Source organism: Eucyclogobius newberryi, unplaced genomic scaffold, assembly GCF_026437365.1.
Source record: "Eucyclogobius newberryi isolate DKJ021-1_F unplaced genomic scaffold, fEucNew1.0.hap1 SCAF_4, whole genome shotgun sequence".
Classification (NCBI taxonomy): Eukaryota; Metazoa; Chordata; class Actinopteri; order Gobiiformes; family Gobiidae; genus Eucyclogobius; species Eucyclogobius newberryi.
The window spans coordinates 34,053,211-34,077,677 of NW_027316056.1; the positions used below are offsets into that span (position 1 = coordinate 34,053,211).

Genomic DNA, 24,467 nt, shown 5'->3' on the forward strand with positions numbered 1-24,467 from the left:
AGGGTTAGCCATGAGGCTATATGGCCGTGCCGCGGTTCCTGAAAGGGTTAGGGTTAAGGTTAAGGTTAAGGTTAAGGTTAGGGCCAGGGTTAGGGTTAAGGTTAAGGTTGAGGTTAGGTTTAAGGTTAGGGTCAGGGTTAAGGTTAGGGTTAGCCATGAGGCTACATGGCCGTGCCGCGGTTCCTGAAAGGGTTAGGGTTAAGTAGTAGAAAAAGCTTCAGTTGTAGTCATCTGGACTCAGTTTGAAAAAATAGACGTTTCGACTCTCATCCAAGAGTCATTGTCAATAACAGAATTTAGGTCGAGAACTCCGATATTAATACTTAATTAATACTTAACTTAATATCGGAGTTCTCGACCTAAATTCTGTTATTGACAATGACTCTTGGATGAGAGTCGAAACGTCTATTTTTTCAAACTGAGTCCAGATGACACAACTGAAGCTTTTTCTACTATGGAACACGCCTGGACGAATGAGGGATTACACCGACGGTTAGGGTTAAGGTTAAGGTTAAGGTTAGGGTTAAGGTTAGGGTCAGGGTTAGGGTTAAGGTTAAGGTTAGGGTTAAGGTTAGGGTTAAGGTTAAGGTTAGGGTCAGGGTTAGGGTTAAGGTTAGGGTTAGCCATGAGGCTATATGGCCGTGCCGCGGTTCCTGAAACTGCTGGGCCATTTGACCGCGCCGCGTCTCTGCAGCCACGGCCTTTTTTATATTCTCTTTTTGTAGTTATTGATACTATAAGGTACAGTATCACTGAGATTTTTGTTTTGCTCTTTACAATCTGATATTTTATAAAAAGTGTAAAATGTAATTTTATGTCAAATGTATTTTCTCACAAATGGTATGCACCTCTAAGTCATTGTATTATCATTACCAGAAGTGGAAATAAAGTGTGTTTATTTAATCAATTCAGTTGTAAATGTGTATTTAAAATATGTATTCATACAGTCAATTCAATTTTGGACATGGAAAAAAAACAAAAAACACAATCATGTCAAATAGCCCCTCCTATATTTTGCACCACCAGCCGCCACTGGTTACCAGCCTTGTAGGACAACAAAAATATGCTCTTCCTCATTGCTTGGTAGAAATATTACTATCCATTACAATGATAGGGGCTCAGTACTTCTGATTTTGACTGTGGATGTTACACTTACCCAGATTGGCTGAAGAAAGGAGAGTCTAATTGGCTTAGCAAAATCAAAGGGTGGGAATCATCAGCATCTTATATAATAGATATTTAATAAACTACGGCGCTCGTTTTCAGAAAACCACCTGACGGCGCACAGTGATAAAACCGCTGCTTTAGTTTGAAAGACAGCTAGAAAATACTAAGCGACGGTGTGTGATCATATTGGCTTTCCATAGGACTGTACGGTCAACTCCGCCTCTAAAACGAAACTATTAAAACATACTTATCAATTAAAAACATAAGAGATAGTGAAAATCAGGCGTAATAAAAGTTTGAAACTCATTGCTGCTTCTCTCGGCTAACGGCGGTGGCAGCGCTCTGTGCACTTCACATTAAAAGCAGTCAGACTCGGACATAACCTGCTAATTTAGACTTGGTTTGCTTAATTGCCTTGGCTCTGGCGATAGAGAAGGACGTGGCGCAGCGTTTAACATTGTGGCCCATTTATCTGCTCAATTTTAAGTTTTTCTTCCTAGTGAGCCAAAAATCCTGGAACAAAATAATAAAAGCAATCACGTGTATTGGGATCTTGATTTAAAAAAAAAAAATCTTTATTTTTGCCGATCAGAAGCAATTTTCCAGGTGATTTTTGTTGCTCAAACTAGAACATGGACTAAAATTAAGCAAAATATACCCAAAAAAATAACCAGACAAACCTCTTAATCGGGTCTAAAAGCACAAGAAACATTACTTTTAAGTTGTAAATATGTGAATCATTATTATCCCAAAATTGAAAATTCAGTCATCACGTATTAAATTAAAAATAACGTCTAAAACAGTTGTAAAATAAATGGCCAAGATGTGTTTTTCTAACATTTATTTTAGAATGAAAGACGGCAGAAAAAACACAGCACCAACTAAAGGTACACAAACAAAATAATGCCGCTTCTCCATCGTGTTAACAAGCTTAGGGATGTAAAAGCTTCATCCAAAAATAAAAGATATACATACAAAAAGAAGTTCGATCAGTCTGGCCAGCAATCCTATTATTTTTTTATCCAAATAATTGGTCTGGTCCCCGAGCGTTCACATATTAGAATTGACATTAAATAGCAGAAATAGTGACTCGAAAATGTTTTGATGGACAGTCTAGTAGATTAGATTAGCCATTAGACAAACTAATAAAGAACACATATTATGCATTATTTGTATAAATCATTTTAGACCTTTAACACACAAAAAGTCAAGGATTTAGTTACAGTTCTGTCTATTGGCTTCAGAGGGAATGAAATGCTTAGAATCTGGAGATAGTTTTTGAAGTTAAAGAAGCTCTACCTACGACATCACAAATGTGTTGGAGACTCTGAGGGAGAGAACTTGCTAAACAAGCGTGAATGAAACCTTCAGGTACGTTTTTGATGAGGGAACAATAAAAGCAAAACAAGTCATTTTAGCATAATATGTGTCCTTTACAAAAACTTAACAGGAGCGAGCTGAGAGCAGGCGGCTTATTGTGCAGCTTGGTCCTGTTCGTCAGCAGCGAGGCCCGTCTGCAGATCCAGTCCCTCCGTGAGCTCATGGACCACGTAGGGGCAGTCCTCCTCATCCCCCAGCTCAAAGCCCTCCTCTTCCTCAGGGTGGAACTCTGCACCTTCTTCAGCCTGATCCATGTGGTGGTCTCCCGCCTCCTCTGCTCCCGCCGCCTCCTCTGCTCCCGCCGCCGCCTCTGCTCCCGCCGCCGCCTCTGCTCCCGCCGCCGCCTCCTCTGCTCCCGCCGCCGCCGCCTCTGCTCCTCCCGCCGCCTCCTCTGCTCCTCCCGCCGCCTCCTCCTCTGCTCCTCCCGCCGCCTCCTCCTCTGCTCCTCCCGCCACCTCCTCCTCTGCTCCTCCCGCCACCTCCAATGCCCCTTCAACCTCCAGACTGAGCGGGGCTTCTTCCAGGGCATCAGAGGGAGTGAGGCCCTCTTGTGGCTGGTTGTCTGCCTGCTCCACAGACACATCCATTGCCATAGAATCTTCCTGCTCGTCGTGGTTATCAAAGAAAGGGTTCTCCCCCTGGAAAACAAATCCGGTCACTTGACATTTTTTTCATTTTGAAGAAAGCTGAACAAAGAGCAGTAACAAAAGCCCTGGTAACTACAATATATCCAGCGGGAGAGTAATCATTTTGTATTTATTTTGATTAATTGGCAACTCTAAATTGCCCCTAGTGAATGAATGAACTCTTCTGGACTTGCTGGCCCTGGCCCCAGTTTATCATGTAGCCCGCCTAAGGCCCTAAGTCACTGGGATAGTCTCCAGTCACCCACGACTAAGCAGTAGAAGATTAATTAATATAACGATAAATAGGGCCCGATACTATATTGCTATTTCAATGCATTGCACAATAAACACACAAATACTTAACCCATAACAAATTAAAAAGAGTGATTTGTATTGCAATACAGTACATCAAAAAGAAGAAAAGAAAGAAAGAAAAGAAAGCTGCAAAAAAGGGAATCATTGAAATATATTTCCAAAAATAGAAACGAACTGTGCAAATGCACATTAATGGCTTGAACAGTTTTAAACAGCACCAAAGCTATGAACCAACACCACCACAAACACATTTGTACATATAATGAAAATGTTTAAGGAGAGATGACCAAACACTGTCCTGCAGACTTCCAGGGTAGCTCCAGGTCAACTCGTAAGGTCAAACTCAGCATGTTTGGGATGCTCTGGATCGGTGTATACAATGGCGTGTTCTAGTAGCTGCTGATATGACTTGGGTTTTCTGAGACTGTTAATGTTGTTGCAGGAGGATGAAGAGCAATACGAGGATGTCACACGACTGAAGAGGTTCAGAGAAACGCTTTAGTCCGAGAATACAAACAAAAGAGGAAATTCAGACTAGCAAAGTGTGAAGACTAATTTTACTCCAATAAATAATAATATTATAGCCATATCTAAAGATGTGTAAAGTGCTAAATAAACTATAGTTCTCAATCATTTTCTATTTTTCCCCCAAAACGTATGTATTCCAAGTGTTTAAGAAAGGAGGAGGTTAATTTCCGAAGAGTGCACACGCTTTTTTGCTCGCTCCGCTTGCTATCGCTGCTTTCCTCATTTATTTTGCTTTTTAATCAGTTTTTGTCTTCCAAACATTTTTGCTTTAGACTTTTTCAAGTAAACCAAGGATTTTAAGAACATTTTTCCAGTTTTAACGACATATCTGACGCCAGCGACATGTCCGGGAGAAGGGAGAAAGACTGAACGCTGTCGGAAATATCAACAAGAAATTAATGAGCTGAAAACACGGATATTTGCTTTGTAATCTGAAAAAGGTCTTCACGATACCATTCCTGTGTCAGCCGATGGTAAGAAGAGCACACCTTTTACAAGAAAAACTGCTACTTTCAACTTAAACCGCAGTGACTGTCGTTTCCAAAACTGTCTAAAAACCAGAAAGACCAGGCTGTTTCTTGGAACAAACTTGGAGCAAAGCCTAAACGATACAAAGATAACGTGAAGTCACCTAAAATGCAGCTCACAAACAGATTTTTACCACTTTCAGAGATGGAATTAAATGAAAAAAAGGAAAGATGACAGGCCAAAGTACAGCGAGGAGGATCTGTGCCAGGAGCCAAGGTCACACGGATTGTTTTGGTTGGTGACGGCGCGATAAGTCACGTGATGCATGAAAAGATAAACACACATTCTTTTCCAAGCGCCACTGTTTCTGAGATAACGTCACTCCTTCCAAATATTATGGCTAAGCATGGAGGAGCTAAACAGCTGATTGTGCACGTGGGTGCAGTGGACATGCGGCGGGAACAGACTGAAGTTTTGAAAAAAGACTTCTTGAAGTTATTCGACGTACTTGATAAAATGGAAATCAAAACATTCATAAGTGGACCTCTTCCAAACATCGACAGGAGGATAAACAAGTTTAGCCGGCTTCTTCAGCTGAACACATGGCTGTCCAAAGAGTGTTCCCCGAGAGGACTACACTACATTGAGAACTTCTATCTATTCTGGAAACGAGAGGACCTGTTTAAGAGAAATGGCCCCCACCTATGCAGAGGTGGAGTGAGGGTGCTGACAGAGAACCTGCTCCACGCTCTGAGGCATTGGACTGGGCCTGGACAGGGTCCTGAGCAGATTTAGAGAAAAGAGGAACGAGAGAAGAATTCCTGCTCCATCAGCCAGAGACTGAGCCAATGTTTCAACATCAAAAGCACCACAACCACAGCCTTCTCCAAAGGATTCATCAGCTGCTCCACATTTCACCTCCACCGCCTCCAGCAAAGGAACAATCTTCAAAGGCCTTGGACCCATCTGTGACAGGCCCAACAACATCCCTGTCATCGCCCCTGCCTTCACACCAGCCCTGGGTTCCCCCTGCAACATCTACTCCCACTAAAGATTCATCATTCTCCTTCTCATCTCCACTCTCACCCATGGGCCTTCCCAGCCATTTTGAAAGTCTGATCAAATCAGGCATTAAGATGGCTCCACTCACGCCCAATATAGCAAGGGCCATGTCAATACTTATCAACTCTTCCCTGCACAAGCCGACTACACCAACAAAAGCCCCACCACCCATCCCCCCCTCGCCTCTCACCTGGTCCCAAACTCTCCTTGGCTACAAAAGCCCCACCACCCATCCAACCTCGTATCCACCTGGTATCTCCCATAGCTAGGATGCACTGGGTCTCAGCGTTGCCGGGACTTATTGTCATATTAAAAATCAAACCAACCCGGGGCCCTATGTAAAAAGAGCCCCCCCTAGTGCTATTTCTGTAGTCACATCACAAAGATGGAAAAACAAAATGCGGGTCAGGCCGAATCTGAGAAATGTGATTCATATTCCCTGTGAAAAGATAAAGCCCAGTCCCACTGAAACTAGTCTGAAACTTGCTGTGCTAAATGTCAGATCCTTATGTAACAAATGTCTTAATAATTTTATTTCTTCTTATCTTGATTTTATGTTTTTAACTGAAACATGGCTTGACAAAAACACAGGAAATGTAGTTCTGATAGAATCTGCTCCACCCAACTTTAAGTTTGAATCTGAAACACGAGAAAACAAAAGAGGGGGCGGAGTCTGTGCCGTCTTTAGAGATGAAATAATTACCCGCAGGTTTTCTTTTGAGGTGTTTTCATCATTTGAGTATGTATCCTTTAAAATGGAGCTAAAACGGTCTCCATCCATTCTCTTCATTGTTTTATACAAGCCTCCCCAGCACTGCCAAAGTTTTATTGATGATTTTACTGCTTTCAGTCGTATGCACAGACTTTGATGGTTTGGTCATTACAGGTGATTTCAATGTGCATGTTGATAATGTGCATGTTGATAATATTTGTGACAGAAACGCTAAAGAGCTTGATGCTGTCCTTGAAACCTTCAGTCTTACTCAGCATGTGAGAGGCCCCACCCACAGCAAAAGACACACTCTAGATCTCATAATTACAAAGGGGGTAAATATTTCAAATGTTAATGTGATCGATGCTGCTCTGTCTGATCATTTCTGTGTCTTCTTTGACCTGTCTGTTTCTCCCAGACCACCGGTTGGTCCTGCAGTTGTTGAGATGAGATACATAAGTGATGGCACAGGTGCACCGTTTATGGAAATGATAAACTTTGAAAATGTCTCATGTTCTAATGTAAATGATTTGTTGAACTCTGTTACATCTAGTGTTTTGAATGTTCTGGACACCATCGCCCCTATGAAGGCTAAAATGGTTAAAAATAAGCAGAAGGCGCCGTGGAGAAATGATGATTCGGTCAGGGCACAGAAAAGGGAGTGCCGCAGGGCCGAACGGAAATGGCGCAAGTCAAAGCTCCAGGTTCAAAAAGAGATTTACAAAGAGAAGCTGAACATGTACAACCTAATCTTATGTAGAACTAGGGAAAGATATTTTTCTGAAATAATTGGAAGCTGCAGTAACAACTCATTCACTCAGTACAGTAAACCATTCTGACACACATATACATTATTTCAACGTATACTAGAAGTGAGAAAATTTAAGACAAATATATATGAAATTTTATTTCATATATAAAACTTGGAAATTCATTTGAGATGAAAGAACCCTGTAGATATTTTTCCTCCAAAGCATAAAAGAATCCGTACATGGAACGTGTGTGTGTGTGTGTGTGTGTGTACATTTTGTACACATGCATGTGTCAAACATAATAACCATACAATACTTTGAGCAGGTAGCACACCTTGAGATAGCTCTCCAGCTTCTTCCCAATGATTTTGTGGTTGAGAATGCTGCGGGCGACCGACAGACTGGCCCTCTTGGACTGCTCCATCATGGCCTACAACACAACAGCCAGAAAATATCAGAACCACATATGAGGCAAAGGGCAAATATTCCTGTCTAAAAAGAGCATCTGGATTAAAAGCATGTCTAAAGGGGCCGCTGCGCCGCGCTGTGGCCTCAGGCACTATTTACATGGCAGGTCTTCACAATAAACCAGGGGTGGGCAATTATTTTCCTCCGAGGGCCATAATCGAATCCAGGCAAGTAGCGGAGGACCGGCTCACGATCATTGGTGTGGAAAAAATAAATAAAAATAATCCAAAAAAATATCAAATAAAATATCACTTTTCTGTCAAATATAGGTTATTATATAGGTTTATATATAGTTTGCCCACCCCTGCAATAAACTGTCTCTGACCCAAACATGCACATTTATTAGAACTTAATTTAATCCTAGTATTTCCATTGAAATCCCATTACGTTCCCTTTCACTTATGCGTATGTAACCCACGTAATTTTATCGCATATAGGGAAAAAAACAACAATTCCTGATACCACTTCTGGTCACGTGGCTTACGTAGCTTACGTACGTCGCACGTCACGCACGCACTGCGTCACTTGAACCAATCACGTGCTTGCCTGGCCAATATCAGCTTCCTGTGTGTCTCTGTGCACGGTGTTGGGAGAGACGACAGGACGGCTGAACCAGGTAAGCTTTGCGACTAAAACACCCGTTTTTAATCACTGTAATGTGCGCCGGTTTTAAACTCAAGTGTATGTTTATGGACTTATCAACCGCCGCTGATGTTGGAATTTTAGCAAGCGGGAAAACGTGAAATTTGGTGAGTCTGTCCGAGTTGTCGGTCTTTCTTCTTGTTGTGATACATATTGCTTTGATTGTTGATATATATGTTTATTACCCATATCAACTGGTTATTGATCATAACAAAATGCATTTATTCAAATTATTTATATTGATGAATGTAATAAGCATTTACTGCATTATTTGTAATTTAAAGAGATGAACCAAAGAACCTAGAAGCTAGCTAAATGTTGGGTATTTCACTGATGGTCCGGTCTATTGACTGCAGGCCAGGTGTGCCCAGTGGGGTACCAGAAAGAAGGATTAACTTGGTGGCGAGCTGAGACCAGCCTGGACCCAGAACTGAACACTGAACTTCGCAAATCTACAAACCTTTCAACATGAGCCACCTGCGGTATGGTAGGGGCTGATTCAGCCGTCCGATCCCACCCGAAAGACACCACACACTTTGCGAACTCTCCCCTCAGTCACAGCGCTATATTTTTGGACAATACAAAAAACTCTTGCTTGCTCTTGCATGGACATTTTTCTACTATTTCATTGAGATGTGCAAATGTGATTTAATATATGTGTGCGCTTTCTACCTTTGATGTTTTATGCTGAACATTTGTTGAATTTGGATTGTTATTTATACAACTAGAGATTGTAATACGTTTTTCAGTATTTGTTTTGTTTTTGACCAAACCACATTTAAAAAAAAAAAAAAAAAAAAAAAAAAAAAATTTCAGTATACCATTGATCATCTGCAGATTGTACATATTGTAAATATTGGTATGTTGGTAAACAGTCACTGTAAATATATAAGGCACAGCCGCACTTTGATTCACTAGTTTTTATTTATTATTGCTTAAACGCACCTCCCTGAGTCAAACCTACCTTCTGATCAAGCCCAGTGGCATATTCTCACATATGCTACACTTCCATTCTGGAGTTCGGAATAGATTTGTTTAAACACTTTTAAAAAGGATCTATAGAAGAGAATCTGTGGCATCCTAAACTGATGGACTTGTAGCTGCATTAGTTTGTGGATTTTCTCAAAAGGCTGGACTATACTGAGCCTGCTGTGGTGGAAGTTTGGCGTGTGGCACTGTACCTTGCGGTTATAGTTGTGGTCTGCAGACTTGAGGTGCTTCTGGATGAGGTGGTTCTGCATGGGAATGAACAGGTCACAGGCGGCGCAGTGAGCAGCCTCCACCTTTCTGATGAAGTGCTCCAAACCCAGGTCTGGTGGACCAACAAGACAAAAATATGTATAAGTATTTTCCACAGTTCCCTTTTCCCCCTGGGCCAGGTCCAGCAAAGCAGGGACTAAACATGACATCCACAGATGTTGATTGTTTAGAAATGTCTGTTTCTTATGAGCAACCCCAAACAGAACACTGTTGGATCTTCCTTAAAAACACTACGGGATAGTTGAGTCTTTAACAAATTGCTCACAATGAAGTGCGATTTGAGACGGTTTCTCTATACGACTGATCACCATTTTTCAAGTCACTAACTTTTTCCCATGCTCTGAACCCTGCGGCCCATACAACGGTGTGTCCAATTTGGCCAACGGCCACCAAGGAGAACTCTAGCAGGAAGCACTAGTGTTTGACACACTGTAGAAGACGTCAGTAGACAGTGATCACTGTCCAGGGGACACGCTGTGCTCGCTGTATTTTAAGCATCAGACTCAAATTCACTGAGAAATGATGTGACAGATGTGCCAGTCTTTCTCCTCTTTTATCAACAGTCTACTTTGCTCAGGATGAGAAGTGTTCTGGATGCACGTCTTAGCCCAGAGTACAAATATTTTTACTTTGTCCATAGCTTCGTGTTTTTAAATCGAGCACTTCGAGCCAGCTCTTCCAGTTTTTGCAGCGACCGTACAACCCTGAACAAAGGACCGTGGACCCAAAACTTCCTGCAGCATGGAACGCTCCCAACCTCAAGTGGACTTGAGGTTGGGAGAACTGGTCTGACCGATTTCTTACAAAACCCTAAAGAAATTCTATTTTAAAAATGTCTGCTTTTAGATGTAAATGGATTATATGTTCTTAAAGTGTCTTTTAATTGTGTAAATGTTTTTATGATTGTTGTGCCATATATTTCCCTTTGCAGGCCACCCTTGAAAAGTCTTGGTCTCAATGGGTTCTTAACTAGTTAAATAAATATCCCCAGAAGCAAAGACTAAACTAGACCATCTACTGTTGTAATCCCAGCCAACTCTAGAGATCATTGACAAAACTCAGTCCACACATATATTTATTTTAACAATGAAATTGCACAACATTCTTTTTGTATTTTACTTTTTTACAAATGGTTAACACACTCACCTTTGGTCAAATCCTGCTCCCTGTACACCTGGCAGATGGATGCAGAGTGGTTCTCCAGCTGACCCACTCGGTACTCAGTCTTCCTCAACTTGTTCTGCAGATACTCCTACAACAGGAGGAAGCAGCAGGGATGAACATCACGTGCATGCATGCGTGTGTGTAGTGTGAAATGTGTGTAGTGTGAAATGTGTGTAGTGTGAAATGTGTATAGTGTGAAATGTGTATAGTGTGAAATGTGTGTAGTGTGAAATGTGTGTAGTGTGAAATGTGTGTAGTGTGAAATGTGTGTAGTGTGAAATGTGTGTAGTGTGAAATGTGTGTAGTGTGAAATGTGTGTAGTGTGAAATGTGTGTAGTGTGAAATGTGTCTGTGTGTGCATCTATATTCACATTTATAGTAGTGTGTAATGTGTGTATACGGGGGGGGGGGGGGGGGGGAATTGTGCAAATTCTCCCACTTAAAAAGATGAGGCCTGTAATTGACATAGGTAGACCTCAACTATGAGACAAAAACAAAAAAACTAAATCACAGGTCTGATTTTTAAAGAATTAATTTGTAAATAATGGTGGAAAATAAGTATTTGGTCACCTACAAACAAGATTTCTGGTTGTCACAGACCTGTAACTTCAGAGGACCCCTGTTTGAGGGTGGGGGCAGGTGTCTTTTATACTGTCAGGCTACCCCAAATAAATTGTATGTTTGCTGTAACCCGACCCGGCCGGTCGGTAAATTCTAAAGTTTTTTACTTTGAAGGCAAAAAAAAGAGATCCAAATCATCGCCATTTTTTGACTCCGAGTGACCAGAGCTTCAACAGTCAATGACGGAAAACGCCTCGATCAACCCGATCGGGAGACTAAATCTCACGATTTTAAGATATTTCAAATCGACCTTTTGTACGTCGTTACACTCCATTTTGGTAGCGAATGCGAGCGGGGGGAACATGCGGGGGACACGGGCGCCGCCGTGTTTGTTGTGATTACACTGTTGGGCGTGTTTCCCTCCCAGAATGCAAAGCGCAGGTCAAATTTAACAAGCTTCACCATGATGCAGAATGGCATGAGCAGTGGCCGCGGCAGCAGCACTGACAGAGGCAAACCAACAGGTAAAAGGCAATATGGGTTCTCTCCTGCATGATCTGTTTACTACAGAAGCATATGGAGGACCTAAAATGTAAGCGCACATGCGTTGCGCAATGTGTAATTCGTCCCTTAAAAATAAGTTAGCCAGTGCTATAAAACAATTCTACATTGCGCTTTTGAAAAGTATGGTTGGTGAGTTGGCAAAATATTAGTAAAATAAAAGAATTTGGCGTCATTTTGACAAAATGCTGATATTTGTGTTTCAGTCGGCCAGTTTTATACCGGGGCGGTCGGGTTACGGCAAACATACGTATCATTTTGCTCAGTCTTACAGAGTTCAAACAGTCACAGTCCAAAACTCCACTATGGTGAAGACCAAAGAGCTGTCAAAGGACACCACAAACATAAGACCTGCACCAGACTGGGGAGAAGAAATCTACTGTGGGAGCAATAATCAGAAAATGGAAGACTTACAAGACCAGGCTGCGAAATAGACGGGGGCCCGTAAGCAGTTGAATCTCCGGCGGGCCCACGGTTTGAAATAGGAGGGGGCCCGCCGTGCCCACGGTTTGAAATAGGAGGGGGCCCGCCGTGCCCCTCCTCGAAAAAAAAAAAATCAAGATTTAACTAGTAATTTGGCCATATTCGGGGCATTTTCATCGTTTAAGTTTCGTTTTGACAGACATGCCCACTTCGCACGTCTTCTCGCTTGTCATTGGCCGAGCGGTCTCCGTGATGTAATATCGATGAAAGCGGGCATCTGATTGGCCGCTGAGTTCGTGTTGCATTCACGTGTCCTCGGAAATGCCCGGTCTAATTTTTGGGGCAATGTATATAGGTTAGTAGTTTATTTTGTAGGACGTGATTTCATATATTCCACAAGATCTCCTTGTGTCAAATGCTGTAAACAGTATTTATTTTGCATCTAAGAAACATTATTATTATATTGAATTAAACAGTTTTAAAGATCATGATCTCTGGTTTATTTGATTCAGTATTTGTGCTCTTCATATCAAATAACAGATAAAAGTACTTCAAATTGTTTTACATGCTAATAACCAGGTTTAAAACAACACATTTATCTCCTTCTTATGACGCCACGCGCGCTTGTCGGCCCCTGAAATTGCTTGGGGGCCCCTAATTTTGAAAATCTATTTCTCAGCCTGAAGACCACTGCCAATCTCCCTCGATCAGGGGGATTATCAGCCCGTGGGGTCAAAATGATCACAAGAATGGTGAGCAAAAATCCCAGAACCACACGGGGTAACCTAGTAAATGACCTGCAGAAAGCTGGGACCAACATTACAAAGGTTACCGTCAGTAACACACTATGGCGTCAGACTCTCGCAGTGCCAGACGTGTCCCCCTGCTTAAGAGAAGATAATCCTTTATTGTCCCACATGGGGAAATTTCATTGATGCAACGCAGGTAGATACAGAGGAAGATACAGAGGAAAAGAACAGATAACTTATAGGAAGTTTGAAAAACAGTCTCAGTAGAAGAGCTCTTATAAAAAAATCTTAGGATGTCCGCCGGGATAACGTGACGATCTCCGGTAAGACGATGGTTTCATGAGTTCCTCCTTTGTGATTTTGAGTGCAAACCTCCTTCCATCAGCAAGGGCATTGAAGACGAAACGGAGCTGGGTCTTTCAGCATGACAATGATCCCTTGCACACTGCCACGGCAACAAATCCTTCGTAAGAAGCAAGGTCCTGGATTGGCCTAGCCATTCTCCAGATCTCAACCCCATAGAAAACCTTTGGAGGGACTTCAAAGTCCATGTTGCCCACCGACATAGAGCAGTGATGTTTTGGGGCTGTCCGTGTTGCCCACCGACAGCCCCAAAACATCACTGCTCTATAGGAGATCTGCATGGAGGAATGGGCCAACATACCAGCAACTGTGTGTGTCAACCTTATGAAGACTTACAGAAAACGTTTGTTATATATCCTTTGTTGGCAATGACAGAGGTCAAAGTGTTGCGATGAACTTTTGTTATTGACCACTTATTTTCCACCATTATTTGCAAAGAAATTCTTTAAAAATCAGACAGTGATTTTCTAAAAAAAAATAATTTCGGAATGGCCCAGCCAGAGCCCAGACCTGAATCCGATTGAAAATCTCTGGGGTGATCTGAAGTGTGGGTACATTTTTTCAAGTCTATCAGCATGGCAGAATTCGACTTAAACTTTTTTTTTTTCCGTACAACCCCCCCACGAAGGACTTTACTACTGAATTATACAGGTTATAAGTCACATCAAAAGGGGTGGGAAAAGTGCTGCCCGGTGGTCGAGTGGTTAAGAGTTTGAATCCCGACTCAGACAATTTACTGCATGTTCTCACTCTCATCACCCGTTTCACGCCATCTGTCCTGTCTATTAAGCATAAGCTACGCATATGGGCAAAAAATATTTTTAAAAAATAAAATAAATGGGAAAAGTTCTGAAATGACTGCTTTTATCTTGGTCCATTTTTTTTACATCACAAAACCTGGCATTTTAATAGACGTTTTTATATCTACTGTATAATGAGCCACTCAGTGCTCTCCTCTCCATTTGTCTCTTCTCCACAGGTCAGTCACTCTCTGCAGTGGGACAGTGCAGAATTGGCGCTTCACTGCAGTGAATACAGCGTTTCAAGGAGAAGATGCACACGCGTTACTTTTCGGTCACTGTGGATTACTTTGTGAACCACTACATGGGCCTAAAGCGACCCAGGACACTCTGGAAGCTAGTACCTCTCATGGCCCCATTCAGACACTTGGACAGGGCAGCAAGTTTAAAAGTTAGACAGGAGAGATGGAGGCAAGCAGAGAGACAGAGGCGAGACGGAGTGCATATAGAAGCTAAAGCCGTGACTCAAGCTAAAGCCGCGGCGGACATGTGAGTGACACAGAGGCAGTGTAAAATTAAAAACGTTTTTAACAAATGACCCATTTCCAAAACTCTGTCACAACATCTTCCAAACGTATTTCACTTGCCTTATGTGCTTAATAAAAAAGGCTGCCCTGCCACCTAAAGTCCGTGGGAAATATTGAGCGCTAGACTTTCAGAGATATATCTATATATATATATATATATATCTATATATCTATATATATATATATATATATATATATATATATATATATATATATATATATATATATATATATATATATATATATATATATATATATCTATCTATCTATCTATCTATCTATCTATCTATCTATCTATCTATCTATCTATCTATCTATCTATCTATCTATCTATCTATCTATCTATCTATCTATCTATCTATCTATCTATCTATCTATCTATCTATCTATCTATCTATCTATCTATCTATCTATCTATCTATCTATCTATCTATCTATCTATCTATCTATCTATCTATCTATATATATATATATATATATATATATATATATATATATATATATATATATATATATATATATATATATATATCTCTCTCTCTCCAGGAATTTATATTTTGCTCACCCCAAAGGTTTCTGTAATACAGTGGGTACAGACAGTGTTCAGACGCATCGTTAAATTTTTTTTGAGAGCAGCCATTTTCTAAAATCAAAACTGTTTTATTTCTCATTAATGTACACTCACACCCCATCTTGAGATGGTTCTACTCCATCATTGGAGTCCAGCAGTGTTTAACTAAATTGATTGGATGTGATTAGGAAAGGCACACACCTGTCTATATAAGACCTTACAGCTCACAGTGCACGTCAGAGCAATTGAGAATCGTGAGGTCCAAGGAACTGCCCAAGGAGCTCAGAAGAATTGTGGCAAGACACAGATCTGGCCAAGGTTACAAAATAATTTCTGCAGCACTTCCTAATAGCGCAGTGGCCTCTTCCTAGACATGGCCATCCAGCCAAAGACAAGACAATGACCCTAAGCACACAGCAAAAATATCAAAAGGAGTGGCTTCGGAACAACTGACCATTCTTGACAGGCCTAAACCCAATTGAGCATCTCTAGAGAGACCTGAAATAGCTGTTCACCAACGTTCACAATCCAACCTGACGAAACTGTAGAGGATTGGCGAGGAAGAATGTCAGAGGATCCCCAATTCCTGGTGTGAATAACTTGCATCATTTCCAAGACGACTCATGGCTGTATTAGCTCAAACAGGGTACTTCTCAATACTGAGCAAAAGGTCTGAATGATTAGGACCATGTGGATGTATTTGTTTATTTTTTTAATACATTTGCAAAAACCTACACTTCTGCTTTTTTCTATCAAAATGGGATGCTGACACATTACTGAGATATAAAATGACCTTCTCTATATTATAGCCAGGGTGAAAAATGTAAAGGGGTCTGACTACTTTCCGTACCCACAGTATTTTGTCAGAGATTAGGTCATTAAACAGAGTAACACAGTATACAAAGGTGACGCATACCTGCAGGAAGTCCGTGGTGGGTTTGGTCAGCTGACTTTGAAGGTACTTGAAATGGTCTTTATGGAAGCGGCTTGTGAGGTGAGCTTCCATGTCCTCCTTGTAGAAAGAGCGGAACTTGCAAACTGAGCAGCTAAACATCACCCTGAGGAAGCACAGAAGACTGCATGGAATCACAAATAAAAGGACACATTTAGCGAAATACATTTTCAACTATTGGATGGGGGTCATGCCCTTGGCTCAGTATTTGCCATGGCTCGGGGGCAGTCTATAGATGTTTTATTATTATTTTATTATTCATTGTTTTATGTTGCACCTTTACGATGAAACAAGTTCCAATGTTATGGCAAACCTTTTCTGATTCTGATGCAGTTCAATAACGTAATGTTTTGTCTCAAATAAAACAAGTACATCTCAAAATCTGCTACACGCTAATGTGAAATGTACTGCAGATAAAGATAAATCCTTGTGCAAATAATTGGGGCTAGAAATTCGTTTTTCAATTGGTCGCCTACACTGTTTCAAATAATAATGCAAATTGTGTTTAGGTGTCAGTTATTTTGTTTGTTTTCCAGTGATCATTACTAATCGTACCATTAGCTGACTCAGAACACACACAGATTCGTGCAGATAAAGACACAATGAGGAAGATTTCTGCCAGACAAATACATCAGATTAAGAGAGCAGCTGCTAAAATGTCATTACAAAGCAGCAAACAGGTATTTGAAGCTGCTGGTGCCTCTGTCCCGTGAACATCAAGGTTCAGGATCCACCAGAGACTTGCAGTTATGCATAAACCTTCTATTTGGCCCTTAACCAATGCTCACAAGCAGAAACGGCTCCAGTCCCAACAAGGTTGAGATTTCAGCAAGGAAGTGGCGGATTCATGTTTTGGGCCAGATTCATGAGCTGGTTTGCCCATTTAGGTCCCTGAAGGTGTGAACATGACCTCAGTAAATGAGGAGTTTTTGACTGCCCACTTTCTACCATGGTACAAAAAGAAGAAGTGTGCTTTCTGTAACATGACAATGCAACATCTCATGCTGCAAAGAATACCTCTGTATTATTGGCTGCTATGGACATGACAATTTTCAGTTCTTTACAACAATAACATGGTTTGAAACTCTGGCGCATAATGAGTACATTTTTTTAATTTTAGAAATCCACCATTTCACACTACTTTGCAATAAATAATGCCTATGGGCACAACATCTGGTTATGGTGGCGCTTTGAGCAGACGCACCTCTCACTGCCAAATCTGGGTTTCAATCGTTTGACCCACCTAATCCTAAAGAGGATGAACAGAAGATGACTAAACAAGGAAGAACCAAGTCTGGTAACACTACTTAAAATAGAGAGCAAAAGTCGAAAACATACTTGGTTCTCCAGTTTTAAATAAAGTGATTACTTTTAAATCTGTTGGGATAGTATTCATTGATAAAAAAATATTTGCAAATGGATTGCTTAGTTGCAACATGTCTTTAAATCAAAGAAGCTTTGATGCAATCATGGGCTGAATCTTTTATTGTAAAATAATCTCATATAATTCTTTGGTATCAGGAGGGTCAAAGCAAACCATAGATTGAAATTGGAATTTTTAATGTACTTCTTGATCTTATTGGCCAAAGTGACAGCAATATTTGAAAAAAGTTACTGAAATGAAAAGCAATATGATCAGGATCAGACTACAACAACTGTTGGATAGTTTTCCACGTATCTTTTATATTACGGTGTTGGACGTGTCACTCAGGTCAGAGACCTCATCCTTCGCCGCTGGAGCCTGAGTGTCCGACTCCCCATTCTTGGATTTCAAATCAACGCATTTCTGCCAGGGTTGGGTCACACGATATTTACGAACAAAATAGAACTTGTCCATATACGGGTCGCACCAACGTTGTAAAATGAGATATTTACACATAAATAAACGTGGTAGTGATGAGTCTTTTGAACCGGAGGTCTCATGGCAGTCTGCGCTGTGGGACTAATTAATGACTAATGTCTCAGTGAATACGTGTTGGATTGTAATAAAACAGCATTTTGAAATTTTAACAAACATCACATCTGTCCCCTCTGTCCTTTACTCCGTGTGAGCCGATTTACCTTTGTCTGTGTCTTTACATTGGTTAATCTGCTCCTGAGCTCGTATTTATCAAGGGTGTGTTACGTTGTAACATGATATTTACACAGAAATATGGTCCATGTGTGATGCACATGTCTGGCCAAGTCAGGTCAGATCTCTGTATATCGAAGTGCGCGCTATGCATGAGTCTTTTTTTCTGCCGCGTCTAGTTTCACTCCCTCATTAAAGCCATTTCTCTGTGAATATGAGTATGTCTGGTCACATGTGTTTTAGAGTTGGTATAGTTAAAGGCATAATGGCCGATTTTTCGCCGATTTGAGAACTCAGGCGGAAGTGCGCATGCGCTCTCACCCCGTGCGCATGCGCTCTCACCCCGTGCGCATGCGCTCTCACCCCGTGCGCATGCGCTCTCACCCCGTGCGCATGCGCTCTCACCCCATGTGGACGCACAAAAAGTGTGTGTTTATTAGCGCGACGGATCGCATCTCTCGTTTCCCGTAGATTTCCGTCTCTTCTGAGTCAGCTCGAACTATCTTTCTCCGTCTTAATTTTGTCCTGTACACTGAGGGAACTATATTATGATAGATCAATGCGCTTGGACACGGGGAAACGTGCTGCTCTCCTGGGGACGACCCGGACGAGGCTGCAGGTGAGCAGTAGGTGCATTCTATGATTCTATGATACCTGGCAAGACTAATCAGCAGTCCACGCCACGAGGAAATAAGACTCAGATTTGGGCCAGAAAAATCGTCCATCCAACCTTTAACCATTATGAAAATATTTTTTTATAGCCACCCTGTCAATCACTCGATCAATTGTTGCAGCCGTACATATCACATCGGTTTTTATAATATCCAATTCCTGCAACATACACAATTACATAAAAATATACTAGCTCTGAGCTAGCCCCCCCCGGCCCCACCGCGAGTTTATACAAAGGAGGAACTCATGAACCTGAGGGGGAAACCATCGTCTTACCCGGAGATCGTCACGTTATCCCGGCAGACATTCTAATTTTTCCCCTCCATCCCTTGTTGGGAAATGAGAGTTTTTGTCTACAAGAGTTCTTCTATTAAGAGTGTTTTTTAAACTTCCAATAAGTTATCTGTCCTTTTCCTCTGTATCTACCTGCGTTGTATCAATGAAATTTCCCCATGTGTGGACAATAAAGGAATATCTTATCTTATGAAGTTGTTTGTTGAAGTGTATCCTTACCGCTCAATGAAGCCCCTCCTCTTCCTCATCCTCTGATGGTGACTTTGGGCTGCTGCGGGCTGCTTATTCTGGGTCTTGCTCCCCTCCGTTCCATCCTCCGCCTTTGGCTCACCTGACGAGCGAGAAAGGCTTAGGTCAGTGTGAAAAAAAACAGGCAACAATGAAGTGACTGGGAAATAAACAATACCTTCCTCTACTTCTTCAGTGACAGATGTGTCCTATGGGGAGATAACAACATTTAGCCACAGGTGCCCACGTTGAAACATGAGATGCTGTATGTACACAGTAGTGTTGCGCCGGTTGTCTTTTTTAACCAGGGGTCTCGCGGCGCACCTGCGGTTCACTGCGCTATGGGTCTAGTTAAGACTAATTTCCCAGTGAATATAAGTTGGGTTGTAATACAACACACATCTATTTGAAGTTTAACATACAGAGAACACCTTTGAGCCGTCCCTGCTGTCCCCTCTGTCCTTGATTACTCTGTGTGAGCCGATTTACCTGTGCGAGTCTTCACATAATGGTCTCACACTGCTGGTTTCACGCCTGTGGCTTTGTGATGGTAAAATATTATTTATATGCAGAGTACCAATTGTTATATTACATTTTGCTCGTTAACTCATTTAATTCCTCTTCTCTCATGTTTTCTTCTTTTAAACTCTCCTGATTCTGTCAAACACATGTGTGTAGTATTTTAGTGGTGGAGGAAACCGGACTACCCAGAGGAAACAGACATAGGGAGAACATGCAAACCACACTAACCGTTGTGCTACAGTGTTACCGACTGTATGCACTGTCTATCCATCCATTTTCTACCGCTTGTTCCCTTTCAGGGTCGCGGGTGACTGGAGCCTATCCCAGCGACTTTGGGCCTTAGGCGGGGCACATGTATGCACGGTCTAGCCTGGCTTAAATGAACAAGTTTTATGAAAATGTTTACCAATACTCATATAATTTTCTTAACTATTTATACAGTAGTACTAGTACCTAGTAGGGTTGTGTTCAAAATATCGATACGGCAATATATGGTCACTGACTCTGTGACTGAGTCACAGTATCGATATATTTTTTGTTTTTAATGTTTTTTTATTTTAAGATTTATAATAATAATAACTTTTATTTATATAGCGCTTTTCAGTGACCCAAAGACGCTGAACATAATAAAAAAGGGGGGGTATTTACAGATAGGGGGGGACAACACGTACAATACACATTAATATACAGATAAAATGAACAAGACAGAAGAAGTAGAGAGAAAAAGATGGGGATGTAACAGGGGGTAGAAGAGTAGGCAATGGGGTAGAGGAGGCTAGGGGTAGGGGAGGTCATAGGCTTGGGTGAAGAGGTATGTTTTTAGGCGGGATTTGAATGTTGTGAGTGAGGGAGAGTGGCGGACAGGTTGGGGGAGGGAGTTCCAGAGTCGGGGTGCTGTTCGGGAGAATGCTCTGTCGCCAAAAGTTTTGAGTCGGGATGTTGGTGCAGTCAGGGTGAGAGAGGAGGAGGATCGGAGAGCTCGGGAGGGGCGGTGGGGGATGAGGAGGTCAGACAGGTAGGGGGGGGCAAGGTGGTGAAGAGCTTTGAAGGTGAGGAGGAGTATTTTAAAGTTTATGCGCTGCTTGATGGGGAGCCAGTGGAGAGAGCGGAGAACGGGAGTGATGTGATCACGGGACCGGGTGTGGGTGAGGAGGCGGGCAGCGGAGTTTTGGACCATTTTGAGTCTATGGAGGGAATGGGAGATGCCAGTGAGGAGGGAGTTGTAGTCAAGGCGGGAGGAGATGAAGGCATGGATGAGGGATTCAGCAGCGGGGAGGGTGAGGCAGTGTCAGATTTTGGCGATGCGGCGGAGGTGGAAGTATGAGGTCTTGACGATGTGGCTGACATGGGGAGTGAAGGAGAGGGTGGGGTCCATGATGACACCGAGATTGCGTACCAGGGTAGAGGGGGTGATGGTCGAGGTGTCGATGCTGAGTGAAAAGGGACCAGTTTTATTGAGAGTGGATTTGGTGCCAATGAGGAGGAGCTCTGTTTTGTCACTGATTTTTGTGGCCCGTAGGCTTGAAACGAGGTGGAATAGTTCTTTTGATCTGCTGTTTGTGCTGCTCCTCTGGGCCGAGTGAGAAGGAGCTGTGGACCTGATCAGAAGCTGATCTGTGCAGAAGATGCTGCTGCAGCATGTTCAGATCAGGCTGATTGTTTGGCAAGAAACATGCAATACTTTACTAGAATGTGTTCCATATATTTCTATTTGAATCAGTTGATTGGATGTACAAAGTTATTAGAGCAGAATGGATTTATAAATAAGTGCTTTGTAGATAAACATGAAATTTCATACATTTTCTTATCCAGAGTAAAAACATTACACATTTGGTACATTTTTAAGACCCTTTTTTTAACAAGTGTATTGGGATACGTATCATGACCCCATACAAATATCGGGATACGTATTGTGACCCCTGTATCAGGATACGTATCGTATCGCGAGGATCTTGGCCCCTAGTACCTAGAACCCTGTTAGTGTTGAGTTTGAAGCACCCCTGTACCTCTGCAGTCTTTGACTCATCCCCGTGTCCGTTCTTGTCATGTGGCTCTGGAAGCACAGGAGACAGGTTTAAGTGCAGTCAGTCACACACAGTTACAAGAGCAGGCATAAGGGTGGCTGCAATACCTGGGTCATTACCAGTAAGGGCTGCATCACCTCCGGTCGACTCAGTTTTGTTCATTTTTGACTCCGGCTCATCTCCTTCAGACGCCATCTGACGCTTCTTTTTCTGAGGCTGTGGCTTCACCTGCTACAGCACACAGCATTCTTTAAACCTACACCTTCAGGTCCTTACTCACAGCACCATGGTGTCTACGGGCATTACATTATCACGTTTACATTATATAATAATGTCAAATTATGTGCATGTGGGAAACTAGAGGGCCAGAGCGTTGCGACTTGCCCTTGACATGTAGGGGACATATTACGAGATGGTGAGGCCAGCTCAGATAGAAAGGCAGTCATGCATGCTGAGCCGTCGCTCCTATGGGCATATAGAAGTTTGTGTGGGCACAATTTCAGGAGCTCTCATTCTATGGAAATACTTACTTTGTTGAGGGGTCTCTTGCGGCCTCGCTGGCGGCCAGCCCGTGGGCCCCCTCCAAAATGCCTCCCGGGGAAGTCGTGAGGGCCCTGGCTGGGGACCTGGTGGAAGCCCCCGCTCTCAGAGTACATGCGGTTGGACAGGAGGGATGGGAGCTTGCCTCTACCACCTCCTGGAGAGTGGCCCCTGTGACCACCGAAGCCCCCTGCGGGTCCTCGGCCCCCAGTGTTCCCGCCCCGTCGGGGGCTGTGGCGGTTGGCTGAAGCCCATCCTCCAGAGCTCGCTCCCTGGCCCCCGACGAAGGGCTCCCTCACATTTGGTCGCATTTTAGCAACTCCATATGAGGAAAAGTCATCAAAGCCTGCCCCTGAACCCATTCCCATCCCTCCTCCGTAGCCAGAGCCTCCGCGGTGAGTCAACAGCGTGTTGTCACCCCTGCCATCCCCGTAACCATAGCTACCAGATCTGTAGAGATCTCTGGAGGAGGCCATGGAAGAGCGCGAGTCCATAGACTCATACTGGTCATACCTGTGGGAGGAGGAGAGCAGTCACAGACAGAAGAGGTGCTGGAGCCAGGAGGGCAGCTCTGCTCCATGCTCTCATCATACAGGCTTAAACAGGAGCCTAGTGAGGGATTACAACACAGATCAGACATTCTGGAGTCTGGGTGTTGGGGCAACTGCAGCTTTGTTCAAATTCTTGGAAATTCAAGGCTCTTTTGGAACCGATAAAAGTTTGATGGTGAACTTTTATGTTGGGCCAACAATTGAAATTGGTACAATTCATAGGTCTGAACTACAGCCAAAAATGAGGCTAGTTCAAATGGTGTTTACCAATATAGCTAATAAACATAAGAGTCAAATTTGTTGTCAGAAATGTCATGTCTGCAACACATGAAGCCATAACCAGTAACAAGACTGGACCCGTTTCCAGGTTCCCTGATGTGAACAGCACGGGTTAAGTTTGTGACACCTGCAGAGAAGCTGTGTGCTCTGCAGTGGGCTGGGCTCACCTCGCCCCCTTCATGTCCCCCTCCAGCTGAGACAGCATATCCAGCCGCTCGTTGATCTTGGCAATGACGGCATCTGCATGAGTTGCTGTGGAAACAACAGGTAAGCAGCATTTGTACCAACTCTTTGAAGAGACAAGCACTGGGCTCACCCAGTCCCATCTAGCATTTAGACTAGGACATAGGCAAGATCAAGTGCACAATGACAATAGGTAGACGTGATAGCATTGTAGGAACTTTAATAGCTCAAACAAACTTTTGCTACTTGGTCGCTACAAAACGATGCAAGAGCAAGATTCCTAGAAGTAGTACAGTACTACTAAAAAGTGGTACACAACTGTCAGTCTTACCTCTGCTGCTAGAGCCTCCACCTCCCCAACTAGAATAACCTGAACACATGAAGACATGTTAGTCTGTAATGCTGAAAGAAAATAAATAAAGCTACATATAAACAATATCTAAAACGAATAATACCAATGAAATCATTAATTTCCTTAGTAAACATGTATAATGACGACTAACACCATTGACCATTCCAAAAAAATACAGTTATTTGTACATAAAGCAGTGGCGTTCACTGTGGTTACAATTTAAACATAGCTCTGCAGCTAACAGTCGGGCAACTCAACAATGAGCTAACACAATATAAAATTGAGCTACAGGCTTCGGCCATCAAACACCAATTACATACTGCGACACATGAACACAGTCAGACATTATTTAATACTCTTGAAATATGGCGGGGCGAATGAAACATTGTCCTCACACATAACGTGAAGACATTTCCCTGTGGAGTAGCCTAGCTTAACCGCTAGCAGTGGCATTGACGCTAGCGCTTTTGCGTGGAGGGGTGTGGCGATTGATTCTAAACTAAAGGGAAGTCAATCTTATCTAAGGCTGTAGTACGCGCAGATATTCACCAGATCCGTATCCTCGGCCGTCCATCGTGCAGTCTGGTGGCGACGTGTGTGTGGAGTGTCTGTGTGTGGAGTCGGCTGGGGGCCTGGAGCTGCGCTGGGACCAGAGAAGCAATGGAGGCGGAAGAGGACCAGCAGGATCTAGCTTCTTCGT

The 24,467-nt window shown here is 42.7% G+C and overlaps 1 protein-coding gene across 1 annotated transcript; it reads right to left on the bottom strand.

Moving 5' to 3' along the window:
- Nucleotides 1-1,993: 1,993 nt before the first annotated feature.
- On the bottom strand, nucleotides 1,994-24,467 carry LOC140377278 (uncharacterized). Its single transcript, XM_072462623.1, has 14 exons — nucleotides 24,317-24,467; nucleotides 23,747-23,785; nucleotides 23,400-23,484; nucleotides 22,393-22,915; nucleotides 21,970-22,093; nucleotides 21,845-21,891; nucleotides 19,495-19,525; nucleotides 19,308-19,419; nucleotides 16,016-16,157; nucleotides 10,527-10,632; nucleotides 9,302-9,432; nucleotides 7,345-7,440; nucleotides 3,027-3,185; nucleotides 1,994-2,855 (listed from the first exon to the last, which is right to left on the bottom strand). Exons 1-14 carry the CDS (start codon nucleotides 24,339-24,341, stop codon nucleotides 2,640-2,642), a joined length of 1,836 nt encoding a protein of 611 aa, XP_072318724.1. The 5' UTR covers nucleotides 24,342-24,467; the 3' UTR covers nucleotides 1,994-2,639.

Excerpts from the sequence above, each read along its gene's own strand:
- LOC140377278 (XM_072462623.1), bottom strand. The coding sequence starts at position 24,341 with ATGGACGGCCGAGGATACGGATCTG. Across the intron at positions 21,892-21,969 it reads CCTTACTGGTAATGACCCAG|AGCCACATGACAAGAACGGA; the intron begins GTATTGCAGCCA and ends CTGTGCTTCCAG. Across the intron at positions 16,158-19,307 it reads AGGAGGGGCTTCATTGAGCG|GGTGATGTTTAGCTGCTCAG; the intron begins GTAAGGATACAC and ends GTGCTTCCTCAG.